The sequence below is a fragment of the Anolis sagrei genome, chromosome 2 (genome assembly GCF_037176765.1).
Source record: "Anolis sagrei isolate rAnoSag1 chromosome 2, rAnoSag1.mat, whole genome shotgun sequence".
NCBI classification, from domain to species: Eukaryota; Metazoa; Chordata; class Lepidosauria; order Squamata; family Dactyloidae; genus Anolis; species Anolis sagrei.
The window spans coordinates 26,431,114-26,443,931 of record NC_090022.1 but is presented as its reverse complement, the minus strand read 5'-3'; the positions used below and the strand labels follow the sequence as shown (position 1 = coordinate 26,443,931).

Here is a 12,818-nt window from a genome sequence, read left to right as displayed (position 1 = left end):
TAAATCATATATTTAAAACCATTAAAAACTATTTGTGTTTTTACTGAACAGTCCATTCTCAGCTCTTACAGGATGAAGGTCTATAATTCAGTGCTAGATGATGATGATGATGATGATGATGATGATGATAATTCTATGTGTTGAGGTAGGGATGTAAAAGGTAAAGGTTTTCCCCTGACATTAAGTCCAGATGTGTCTGACTCTGGGGAGTAGTGCTCATCTCAATTTCTAAGCCAAAGAGTCAGTGTTGTCCGCAGACACCTCCAAGGTCATGTGGCCGGCATGACTGCATGGAGCACCTTTACATGTTTTCGAACCGTTTGCATGTTTTTGAACTGCTAGGTCGGAAGAAGTTGGGCCTACAGCAGGCACTCACCTCACTCCCTAGATTCGAACTGCCGACCTTTCAGTCAGCAAGTTCAGCAGCTCAGTGGTTTAACCCACTGCACTACCAGGGGGAGGTTAACAACAGGTTTATTGTTAACTAGCCATCCCCTACCACGCGTTGCTGTGGCCCAGTCTGTGTATATGTGTTTTATGTGTGTATATGTGTGTATATGTGTATGTGTGTTTGCATGTATATATGTGTGTGTGTGTTTTGCGCATGCGTTGTAATGTATTTTTTGTTGTTTTAGCTTTTTACGACCCTTCTGCTGCGTTTTTCAGTGTTTTATGAGTGGTGGTCACTCATTGGCCTGACATGTGTATTATGTCCACATTTGGTGTCAATTTGTCCTGTGGTTTTTGAGTTCTGTTAATCCCACAAACAAACATTACATTTTTATTTATATAGATGAGGTTAATGTAAACAGGTTAATGAGGAAGGGAACAACGGGTTAATATAACAGCAGCAGCGAGACACATTGTTGTATTTGAAACACAAAATATAAAATCAGTTTAAAGAGCATAGCATCAGTTTGAAAGGTGTAGATATTAAAAACAGTGATGCATGATGGCTATAGCAGGCAAAGAGTGAAAAAGACTACTTCTGTCTTGCTCTGCTTGTGGTTCTTCCAGAAGCACCTGGATAGCCTCTGCTGTAAACAGAATAACAAACTAGATAGCTCTTGTGAACAGCCAATATTCATACAAGGCTCAGCCATGTTCATTACCTATTCCTGGGTAAGTGTAAACAAAGGCTCTAGTTTGAGCTGAAGATAACAGGCAGGGTGGATGAGCTCAAAGTCCAAGGATCGTACACTGGCCAATCTGATTCCTTTTGAGAAACCCAAAAGAAGGACACAATAGCACCTTCCTACTTGGGTTCCACAACAATAGTGTTTTAGAAGCACATTAATCTCTAATGGTGGTAGCAGGTAGCATATAACTATTACACCCATTCCTGTAGGAGTGTTGATACCCTGCAAAAGTGGAAGAACCACAAATATCTCTTGTCTGAGAGAATGGGGCACTTTGTAATCCAAGAGGTGGGATGGGCATTTACTCGCTGTGATCTTTGGAGCGGGGGGGCATACCCCATGTGCTAGCCTGTGGATCCTAGTTCCTTTTCCCCTTCCCACAGGGCACCAGTGTCTGCTTTGCATGGGCAAAGGAAGGTAGATTTTGAGGGGGAACAAAAGCATGCAAGAACAGGAAAAAAGAGGAGCAACTGGCCCTGTGTGTGCCTACAATATCATTTACCCTGTGAATTCTTCTCCTCTTTCTCCAGGTGTTTCTGTCCCCCTTAATATCTTTCTTTCTTTGCCTGGGCATAATAGACATTTGCAGCACACTGAAAGATGAAGAGGAATCAGATCTGTAGGTTAAGTGAAGTGACATGCAATGCCAGCTGCTCCTCTACCTCTGTGCCATGATTGTCTGTTTTGTCCAAGGAAAGGACACCTCCTGGTGATGTGGCTGCTGTGTGAATGTTCACACAGCAGCCCCAACTTTGAGAAGTAGTAGTGCCTGTGAGTGTGAAAGCTGAAAAAGTGAAGGAATTATGGTAGATTTGTCCTTTCTGATCCCTTCACCTGCCTTCTTCTGCGCAAATCTCTCACCTTCTCAGCATCAGCTTAGGGTTCTTGGCTACATACTGCTCCACCAGGTCATTCAGGAGAGTCTTGAGGATGTCTGTGAAGTATTCAAGTTTCCCATGCAATGAGACTGTGAGAAGCGATGCAACATAGGCCCGATCTCTCGGAGAGAATGTGCGCTGAATTTCCAAGGTGTGGATAAACTAGAGGAAGAGAAAAATACCAAAAATGTTGTTAATAAGCAATTGTTTGGTTTGGCCGGCGAAGGGGGCAGAGCAACTATTTCAGTGCTTCTGCAAAAAGCCACCTGCAAAAATGCAAGCAAGTTGACACCTCGCTTTCTGCTGCACACATAATCTTTAAGATCTCTTCCAGTTTCCTGATTCTGTGAAACTGAACAATTTTCCACCAAGAAATGACACTTAGAAATGCTTGCTTTAATACTTCAATATAAAAAGTCAGGGGAATGGAATTATTGGAGAAGCTGAAGATAAATATGATTATCTCACACTAAGCCAGTGGCTCAGAGGCATTGCAAACAAGATGCAATTATATGTTACATTTATACTGTATTCATTCATTTATTTACTGTATTTATATGCCACTATTTGTATTGCTTTTATTGTTAAACACATTGGGTCTCTAAAAGGGGGGTAGAAATAATAATAATAATAATAATAATAATAATAATTTTTGTTAAAAAATAAAGTATGGATTGTGGATGTTGCAATCCCAGGTGACAGCAGGATTGAAGAGAAACAACTGGAAAAGCTGACATGATATGAGGATTTAAAGATTGAACTGCAAAGACTCTGGCACAAGCCAGTCAAGGTGGTCCCAGTGGTGATCGGCACACTGGGTGCAGTGCCTAAAGACCTTGACCTACACTTAAACACAATCGGTGCTGCACACATTATTCGCTGATACACAAGGCACTTATGAGGTTCCTCCTATCATATTTATTTTACAGTATTTGACATACACCACTGCTCTATGTGATTTATAGGATTACATTCAAATATCAGTGTGTTCTTATTGAAAACATGTTTACATTTCAAACAACATACCTTGGTAAGAAAGAGCTTGCTGTTGAGGAGATTGGAGAGCTGCACCAAGCCCTGTTCCACCGTTTGCCTCCGAGATTCAGGCACGTCCAGATCCCTTTGTAACGGTGACTCACGGTGGCCAGGGAAAAAGATGCGTTCTGCATAGGTCTTGTAATCCAAGAAAGGAATCCCAGTCCCAACTAAGTCACTGGTGAGATCCATCATCTCTGTCATGAGGTCTGGAAAGAAAAGAAGCACCTATGTTATGAGGAAAAGGCTTGAAAGAGAAGAAAAATAGAAAGCCAGACCAATTGTTGATATAGCCCAGGTGACTGCATGCTTTATCACACAAGAATGGCAAACTGCAATTGCATCGGGACAATAGCATCTTTGGCTGGAGTTTATCACACGACATTGTGCTTCTCACATTATTGCATTGTATTTCCAGCTTTAGTGGATCACATAGTTTCATTGGTGGGGAAAAAGAAACTGTCAATAGCTCAAATATTGCCACTACTCAGCTATTGTTTCTGGTGCGATCATTACATTCTGCTGCAATTTAATATCCTGGCAGTATTAGAGGACATGGGTTTCGCCTTGTCCATTGCCCTATCTTCAAACAGGGCAAACCTACTTCATTTCCAGTGCCTGAATAAAGAAGCCATCATGGTGTGCAAATTCATTTCACTTCATTCCCAAGATTTTTAAAAAAATGTTTCCCCATAATTGTGCAAGACCACTGATAAGATAGATTACAATTGCAGTAGTTTGCAAGAAGTTTTGAAACAGGGTAATTGTGCTATTTTGGCATAAGAAATATATATGAGATAGATAGATAGATAGATAGATAGATAGATAGATAGATAGATAGATAGATAGATAGAAACAGCTAATATGTGCCACATAGGGCAGAGTCAAGCAAGGCTATGTTGAAGACTGATTGTAGGGATATGTTTTACTGAAGCAGGATCACAACACTACTGGAGATAAGGTGTGAAAACAATAGTTCATTTACTAGTATTTTTCTGTTTGTTTAAACAATGCAATTATGCAAAAGAACATACTGGTGTGATAAAGTCCTGCCATTAGTTCTCTGGTGTCTAAAGAATAAAACAGTCTTTCCCATCTCCTCCTTTGTGACTCTTTGTTTACTTGTGATGCCACAAATTGAATCTGGGAGTTGTGTATTCAAAGTGTGTGCTTTGCAGTTGAGCAACAGTCCCTGCCTCTGCCACTATGGCTGCTAATCATGGTATATTGAAGAAGCTCAAACTAGTAGGGGCTCTTCCACACCACACAATGATAACACTTTGATTCCACTTTAACTCTCATGGATCCATCCTATAGCTTCCTGCAGTTTGGACATTACAGAGGGGCATTTGCAATTCCCAAACAGAGAGCTCTGGTGCTCTCCCAGACTACAAACCATAGGAGCCATGCATTTAAAATGGATTTATAGTGCTATAAGAGTGTACTGTTCTTCCTTGCTTTGGGAAGGGACCCTGTGGTCTTAACAAGTGAAATGAGAGAGCCATCTAATTAGGATTAGTTCCACCCAATTCCATATACTCCCTTGCCTAACAACAGGTGTCTTAAATTGGGTATTAAAGTAGTCCTGGTGCAGGAAAGAAAGGATATGATTTCGGATTGCACGGTTTAAATAATGTGTTTTAATGTCTACATCTGAGGGCTCCAAACTAAGGCCTGTGGCTGGATACGAGACAGGATCTTCTGAATTGACACATCTGAATGGTCTGTGGGTTGCAGAAGTCTGACTTAAATCCTCGCTCCTGAGAGGACCCCACATCACCAATGGTGGTGGCCAGAGCACTCCCTCCGGTCCCTCTACCTGTGAATTCCTTTTTGCATCGATCTCGGACACTTGTTTCCAGATTTTCCAGCTGGATCTGAACCTTCTTGTAGTCCCGCAGGGCTTGTTTGCTCTTTCGCCTACAACAAAAAACAAAGTAGTATCAGTGATACCTAGGCTTTCAACATTCTCTGCTCAGCAAGCTCCGTTTTTATTATTATGAAGGGGAAAAGTCAGGTGGAGTTGGATCTGATGTAAAATGTAGAATATCTGCAATATTCATTTCAGAGGTGGATAATGTGGAGTGTGTGGAGGTTCTGCTAAACTTTGGAATTGGGGAGAAATTGGGGAGGGGAAAAGAGAAAAAGAGGCTGATGTTTAGGGAGAGGTTTAACCCACCAATGAGGGCTCTGACAATAACTGCAGGATTATGTAACTCTAATACAATATGCCCCATGTTGATTAATTACTGGACCAAAATGTCCTCATCTTCTTTGCTTTTTCTAATTAAAAAATATCTTCCAAACTTTCTAAACCTAAGCAGTATAACTATTTATAGCCTACAGTTTATAAATCCAGGATTTATGTATTTGGAAGATGGTAAATAGGGGAATGGGGAGAAGTGACACTGTTACCCAGTAAGATAACAGACCATAAATCTGTTTTCCAACTTTAATTGAAGCAGTGTGAGAAATTTTTAGCTAAAGAAATTAGGTGCTTACAAAGTACAACTTTGCAAAGAAATAAATACCAACCAAATACCAAATATTTAAGAATAAATCCAAACAAAACCAGTTTCAAAGAAATATCAGTCCTTGCTCTGGGCCTAAGCTTTAAATTCTAACACTGTTGCATGAAGATCTGCAAAACGGTAAACAAAACAAGTTAGGTTTTTATAATTATATGCTGACTCTGCATTATTACTGCATTATTATCTATCTGTATTATTTCATAGAAAAAAGGAAGGCTTTCACAGTTTATTTTAACTTTTGAAATGAGTGGCGATTCTAGAAGTGCTATGCTTTTCTTCACACATCTCTTATTAACTCATCCAATTGAAGTACAACAGGCACTGAGCAACATCTCAAAGGTATAAAGTCTAGGGAAACAGACTTCTATAAGCATGGCTGATGCCAACCTTGGCTAAAGACCTTTTTTTAGTTCTCATTGCTCAGACATTTTAAGTTTGGCAGACTTCTTAATTGATTTTCAAAACTGTATTTTAGTATAACATGCTGTCCCTCTATTCTGCCTTGGTCAGACTACACCTGGAATACCGTGTCTAGTTCTGGGCACCACAGTTGAAAGAAGATGTTGACAAGCTGGAAGGACTAAAATGATCAAGGGTCTGGAGAACAAGCCTTATAAGGAGCGGCTTAAAGAGCTAAGCATGTTTAGTCTGCAGATGAGAAGGCTGAGAGGAGATATGATGAGAGCCATGAATAAGTATGTGGGGCAGTCATAAGGAGGAGGAAGCAGGCTTGTTTTCTGCTGTCCTGGAAACTAAGATGCAGAACAGTGTCTTCAAACTGCAGGAAAAGAGATTCCACCTGAACATTAGAAAGAACTTGCTAACGGTGAGAGCTGTTCAGCAGTGGAACTCTCTGCACCAGAGTGTAGTGGAGGCTCCTTCTTTGGAGGCTTTTCAACAGAGGCTGGATGGCCATCGGTTGGGGGTGATTTGTATGCAATTTTCCTGCTTCTTAGTGGAGGGTTGGACTGGATGGCCCACCATGTCTCTTCCAACTCAATGATTCTATGATTCTATGATTATCACCATCATTCATTCAACTTCTTCAATTAGTTATTACACTCTTTTTATTATTTGTGGTAGTTGTATGGGCATTTGGGGTTATAATTATTGTTATTGCCCCAATAGCTTTTGATAACAGACAATTTGTACATGTACAAGCAAACTAGCTTTTCAATTTGTAGTGGAGATTACAAATACTTAGGCTCTAGGGGGATTCCACCTAGAAATTAGGAAGAACTTTGTGACATTAAGAGCTCTTTGCCAGTGGAATATGCTTCCTGAGAGTGTGGTGGAGTCTCCTCTGGATGTTTTTAAGCAGAGGCTGGATGGCCATCTGCTGGGAGTGTCTGTATTGTGACTTCATGTATGGCAGAAGGGGTTGAACTAGATGGCCTTTGTGGTCTGTTCCAACTGCATGATTCTATGAGGATTAAAATACAAATTACAGTGAAAACACCTTCCCACCTCTCACCTGTATATGAAGACAATGATGAGAACAATCAAAGCAACAAAGGAGGCTCCAACACCCAATCCAATCTGGGCTTCCAGGGGAAAGTTGAGCTGACTCTCTGTGTCATATTGCACCCGACCGAGTGAAAAGTTCATATTTCCCATCTGAACCTGCAGGAGGATGAAAAGATGCCAAACTAGATACCACCATGAAGACTTCTGCTTTCATCTGATTCTGGAAGGTAAGTGCTTAAAGGGGTTAGATTCCCCTTGAAGGCACAGGTTCGCAGCTTGGGAGTCCTCCTGGACTCATCGTTGAGCCTGAAACTAATACTTACTGTGAACTCTGGCAAGGAGTCTGCGCCTTCCCGCTTGGACCGGTGCTGTGGGACTGGTTGCTCCGTAGGAGGTTCGCAATAGAGATGGTTCTTTGTGAGAGTCTTCACTGAGCAGATTCCGACTCCAATCATGGCTTTCACCTCTTCTTTGCTAATTGCCAAGTCCAGATTCTCCCCCTGCAGAAAGGGACACAAGGCCAGTATTGGAAACAAGTTCAAAAAAAGTTCGTTTATTTATTTACATGATTTATATACTGATTTTCTCACCCCTGGAGGAACTCAAAACTGTTTACAAAACATAATGGCAAAATTCAATGTCCATCTCCTATTGTCACAAGGATAAGGCTGAATGCAGTTTATTTGCGTTTGGGGTTTGTGGAGAGAGTACATTGGTTCCTGTTATTGCATTGCATTGATTTTATAGTTGGGCAGTCAACCCTCCACAATAGTAGCAGACTTCAGTGGATATTACTAGTCACAGATTTGATTCATATGGCTTCTCTATTTTTTTTTACCTTTATGAGATTCTCTGGGTCCTTCACAGTGACTGGAGGTCAGGTTCTATGAGGACCATGCCCGAAGACCTAGAGATTTCCAGAGAGGTGTTCTCTTAGTTTAAAAAAATCTATACTGCTTTTATTATGGGTTTTCTTTCCTGTTTTCATGGGGTCCTGCACCCTTAACTCCAGCAAATGTGGAGGGCCTATAGTAGTCCCCTTATTCCTCTTTATTATTTTTTAATGACTGGATTGTATACCTTCGGCAGGTTCACTTGCCTGTTTTATTATTTATTTTATTATTTTCTTTATTATTGTTCAGTATGAACATTCAGAGCTCCTGGTGGCGAAGTGAGTTAAAGCTCTGAGATTCTGAACTTGCTGACTGAAAGATCGCAGATTCGATTCCGGGGAGCAGGGTGAGTGAGCAAGCGCTCACTGTTAGGTCCAGCTTCTGCCAACCTAGCGGTTTGAAAACATGCAAATGTGAGTAGATCAATAGATACCGCTCCAGCGGGAAGGCAACAGCATTCCATGAAGTCATGCTGGCCACATGACCATGGAGGTGTTTATGGACACGCTGGCTCTTCAGCTTAAAAATGGAGATGAGCACCAACCCCCAGAGTCGGACACGATGGGACTTAATGTCAGGGAAAATCCTTTACCTTTACTATGAATATTAATGGTACCATAGAAGAAAATAACATCAGTAACAGAACCAGTTGTTGGACCAGAAATTTCTGGGACTGAAGCAGCATTTTTAGCTCAAATAGGGTTACTCTATTTTGCAAACCAACAAAGAAGGCACATTTACCAGTTGAGTACTTCAAACCACCAATCACTATGACAACGTTCACTTGAAATACCCCTGTGATTTAAGCTGTGATAACTGAGCCTCATCTTTCCCCCTTCCCAGTCTGTTTTGACACCTGCCTCAGCTGGAAATCAGTGAGTCACTTCGTATCTCATGGGGCAGAGAATGGCTGATTGGGGGTGCTTCAACTTGGAATCTTTCTAATCCCCCTCTTCCAGTTCATCTTGTTTATTTCCCATGGTTTAGGCATTAATGTAGAGACATGGGAATATTCCTCATAGCTGTTTATTTGAGATTATTGCTCTCTTGCTGCTTGGTACTTCTTCTATCACTTGTAACCAATGCAGAGAAAATTCCAGGAGCAAAGGAATTAAGAGATTTTGCATGTCTACAGTGAAGAAGGGCTGGTCTAAAATGTGTGCATTTAAAAACGCATTTGTATTGCAATGCCTGTAACCCAGAAAATGATTTCCTCTTTTCCTATCTTTAAAAAATATATACAAACATAGTTTCATAGATATTTCATCATGCCATCTGTGGTTCCTGTGTCCCATTAGTTCTCTGCCATTTCCTAATGAAATGCTATTAACCTTAAGTGCTGTTGCAAACAGATGGTATGGAAGGAAGGGACTGCAACTTAAAATGTCTTGTGACTGGTATAAGATAACAAACTCTACATTATTACAAAAGCTGTGGCAAGGAAATGTCAGTGCTGCCAGATGGAAAGCCTGACATCTGTAACCAGAATATGTAACAGGAATCGTGCCAAATGTGAAAAGAGAGGGAGCTTGCATTGTTCTGCCTATATCTCTAGATTGTTTTGCCCTGGGATGTTTTAGAGAGTCAAAAAAGTGAATACATTTGAATGAGGCCTTTGGAAGTTTCCATTAATAAGGTTATGGGGACATTGGAGAGAAATAAATAATTAATGCTTTTATCTCCATCACTGTCAGCTTTATGCATTTTCCACTGCCTTCCAAAGCAACTTATAAATAAAAAAAGAAAGAAATTGAATTAAACTCTCAACAATATTTAAACAATTAAACACACACACATATATATAACATTTTAAAATGGTATAACATTCTATTAAAAGACTTTTCTTTAAAAAAAACAAACCAAATTGCTTTCCTGCTTCTTATACTGTAGCAGAGGTGTAAACTTTTCATTGAGAGCCACATCAGCCTTATGGCTGTTGAATCCAAGGCTGAAGAATCGGTGGATTACAGAGGGCCAACTACATTTTATTTACAGTTTTACCCAATGTTGGTCCCCAGATGTTATTGAACAACAACTCCCATCACTTTTGATTATCCGCTATGCAGACGGGGGATGATGGGAATTGCAACCCAAAAGCAGTTGTGCCTCTGAGGTTGGGGAAAGCTTAAAGGACATTTTCAAGTCAGACATAAAATCCACAACCTTTGTATTTAAATTCAAACCCCACTCTCTTGACTAATCAGAAAATAATAATAATAATAATAATAAAAAATATATTCTTATACCCCACAACCATCTCCCCATAGGGACTTGGGGAGGCTTACATATGGGACAGAAAGTCCACGAGATATAAAAGCAAAACAATCCATTAAAACAAAAACACAATAAAATTTTAAAATAGTAAAATATAACTATCCAGATAAAAACACAATTAAATACAACATAAGAAAATAAAACAGCAGCATTAAAATTCCATCCAAACAATGCTCAACAAAGAACAATAACTGCAGCCTTGCAGTGTTAATGTAGGACAACTCCAATCAGCTCTAGTCATTAGGCTTGGTTGATCAAGAAAAAAAAAATGGTTCTAAACTCTTTTCGTATATAGGGGGCGCTGGCGTTTCCATTTTAAAATTATTTCTCAATTTTTTTTTGAAAAAAAGATCAGAAATAGCAAAAATCTAAATAGCTTCGTTTACTTTGTTAATGGAAGGTGTCCTCCCCCATTAGTTTAAAATCTCGCAGTTTCCCTGGCCTCCCTGGCGACAAGCAGCAATGCGGTTTCACCCAGTGGCCGTCAAGAAGAGCTAGGCGTGGCCACGCACACCTCCTCCCTCTGCCATCCATCGGCCCTTTGCAGTCACCTGGGCGTAGCCATGTCCACCTCATTCCCCTGCCATCCATCGCCCTTTGCAGTCACACAGAGAAGGGAAACTGCAAGATTACTTTTAAAATCTTGCAGTTTCCCTTCTCTGTGTGACTGCAAAGGGCGATGGATGGCAGGCAGGGGAATGAGGTGGGCGTCGCTATGCCCAGCTCTTCTTGATGGCCACTGGGGGCGTGGCTTTCAGGAAGAGCTGGGCGTGGCCACACCCACCTCACCCTTCCACATCGCCGCTTGTTGCCAGGGGGGCCAGGGAAACTGCGAGATTGTAAACCTTGACCAGACATACGAAAATAATTCCGAAAATTGTTTCAATTCGATATTACTCCTCGCACTATTCCAGCATGGCTCGAAATTGTTTTAAAAGTCATTTAAATACGAATTCATTCCAATTTTAGAAACTTCCGAACCAGATCAACCAAGCCTACTAGTCATGATGTCTAAGGATGAGGAATACAGGAGCTATAGTTCAACACCTGGCCTGGCCCACTGGCCTTGAGTTTGACACATGTGCCCTACAGCATTCGTATACTAAATATTGAAGGCATTGGTTGCTGAAAGATGTAGCCTCTGACATGGACAGAACTGAAGACACTGCTGGACTCCAACTCCCAGCAGCACAAGCCAACACACTCAATGATTTGAAGTAATAGGAGCTGTAGTATAGAAACACTGGTGGATCAGGGGAATCAACAGGTTCCCTGCTGCTATCTTACAGTAGCACACCAGAGCAATGTATGGGAGAAAAGATCTAGCCATGGTAAATCAATGCAGGGCTGTAGCTGGTGAAGCAGGCAGAGGAATGACAATATAGCCCTTAAATAAGAATTATTTCCCCAAGTCAAAATTTCCACCATTTTCCAAATTCCTAGCATTGGAGTTACTTAGAACTTTACCTGAGTTTTGGCAACTAAATAAAGGGACAGGCAAACAAACAAAATAGAAGAGTTCGCTGTTATTTATTCTGTATCAGTTTGTACAATGCTAGAAATTTGGAGACCAAAAGAAAATTTCATTTGGAGGCCTACTATTTACTGGAAAACAGGTGCTTCATTTACCTCCACAGAGATGACGCTTCCAGGTTTGTGACGATAGGGCTTGCTTTGGTCCTCTGTGTTGAGTGGCTTCAAGATGGGATCCACCTCATAGGAGAAGCCACTTGGATGGAAGGAGTTGAAGTCAAAGATGAGATTATCCAGGACAAATTCCAGTTTTACTTGGATGGAATGGGGCAGCTGTTGAATGCCGGGTGTTTTGCACAGGATGAGATGGGAGGAGTTGACCTCACAGGGCTCTTCAAACTAAGATCAGAAATGGAGATACATGAATGGCTATGCTCTGCTTGTTAGTCTCCCACTCTTAGGACCCTTTGGGGTGGCCCTTGGTAAATGATGGAAGATGATATCCCCTTCCTTCTTCTGAAATGATCAAAGAGCTCACTTACCCACTGCCCATTACTCATTATTTTATTAATATAGCCTTCCCTCCATGGCCATTGAGTGGGGAGAGGGCTGTTCTGAGAGCCCTGGTCAATTTTAACAGATGATGTAAATGCTCTGCATTTGGCTATAAGAATAGAGCCAAACCTTTCTCTGATTTCTCCACTACAGAGCCGAGGAAAGCAAAGCTACTGCAATGAAACAGTGTGGCATAGGTAAGAAGGTAAAGGCTTCCCCTGACATTAAGTCTAGCCATTCCGATTGGAGGGTGGTGTTCATCTCCATTTCTAAGCCAAAGAGCCAGCATCCATAGATGCTTCCAAGGTCATGTGCCCGGCATGACTGCATGGAGCACTGTTACATTCCTACATAAGTGGTACCTATTGATCTACTCACATTTGCTTGTTTTTGGACTGCTAAGTTAGCAGAAGCTGGGACGAACAATGGGAGCTCACCCCACTCCCCGGATCTGAACCGCCAACCTTTTGGTCAGCAAGTTCAGCAGCTCAGTGGTTTAACCCACTGTGTTACCAGGGGGTCCTTCTGGCATAGGTCTGTCTGTGAGGTTTTAATGCTACACTTGGTGACATA

At 41.2% G+C, this 12,818-nt stretch overlaps 1 protein-coding gene across 3 annotated transcripts in view; it reads right to left on the bottom strand.

Annotated features, from left to right (window-relative positions):
* PLXNB1 (plexin B1) overlaps positions 1-12,818 on the bottom strand; it is a 248,373-nt gene that overhangs the window by 16,530 nt on the left and 219,025 nt on the right. For all 3 annotated transcript variants that reach the window (XM_060766551.2, XM_060766550.2, XM_060766552.2), the window contains exons 22-27: positions 11,847-12,089; positions 7,374-7,550; positions 7,058-7,206; positions 4,872-4,972; positions 3,044-3,261; positions 2,001-2,179 (exon numbers count right to left, since the gene is read on the bottom strand). In XM_060766551.2, the coding sequence (XP_060622534.2) occupies positions 2,001-2,179; positions 3,044-3,261; positions 4,872-4,972; positions 7,058-7,206; positions 7,374-7,550; positions 11,847-12,089 (1,067 nt within the window). The remainder of the gene's footprint in view (positions 1-2,000; positions 2,180-3,043; positions 3,262-4,871; positions 4,973-7,057; positions 7,207-7,373; positions 7,551-11,846; positions 12,090-12,818) is intronic.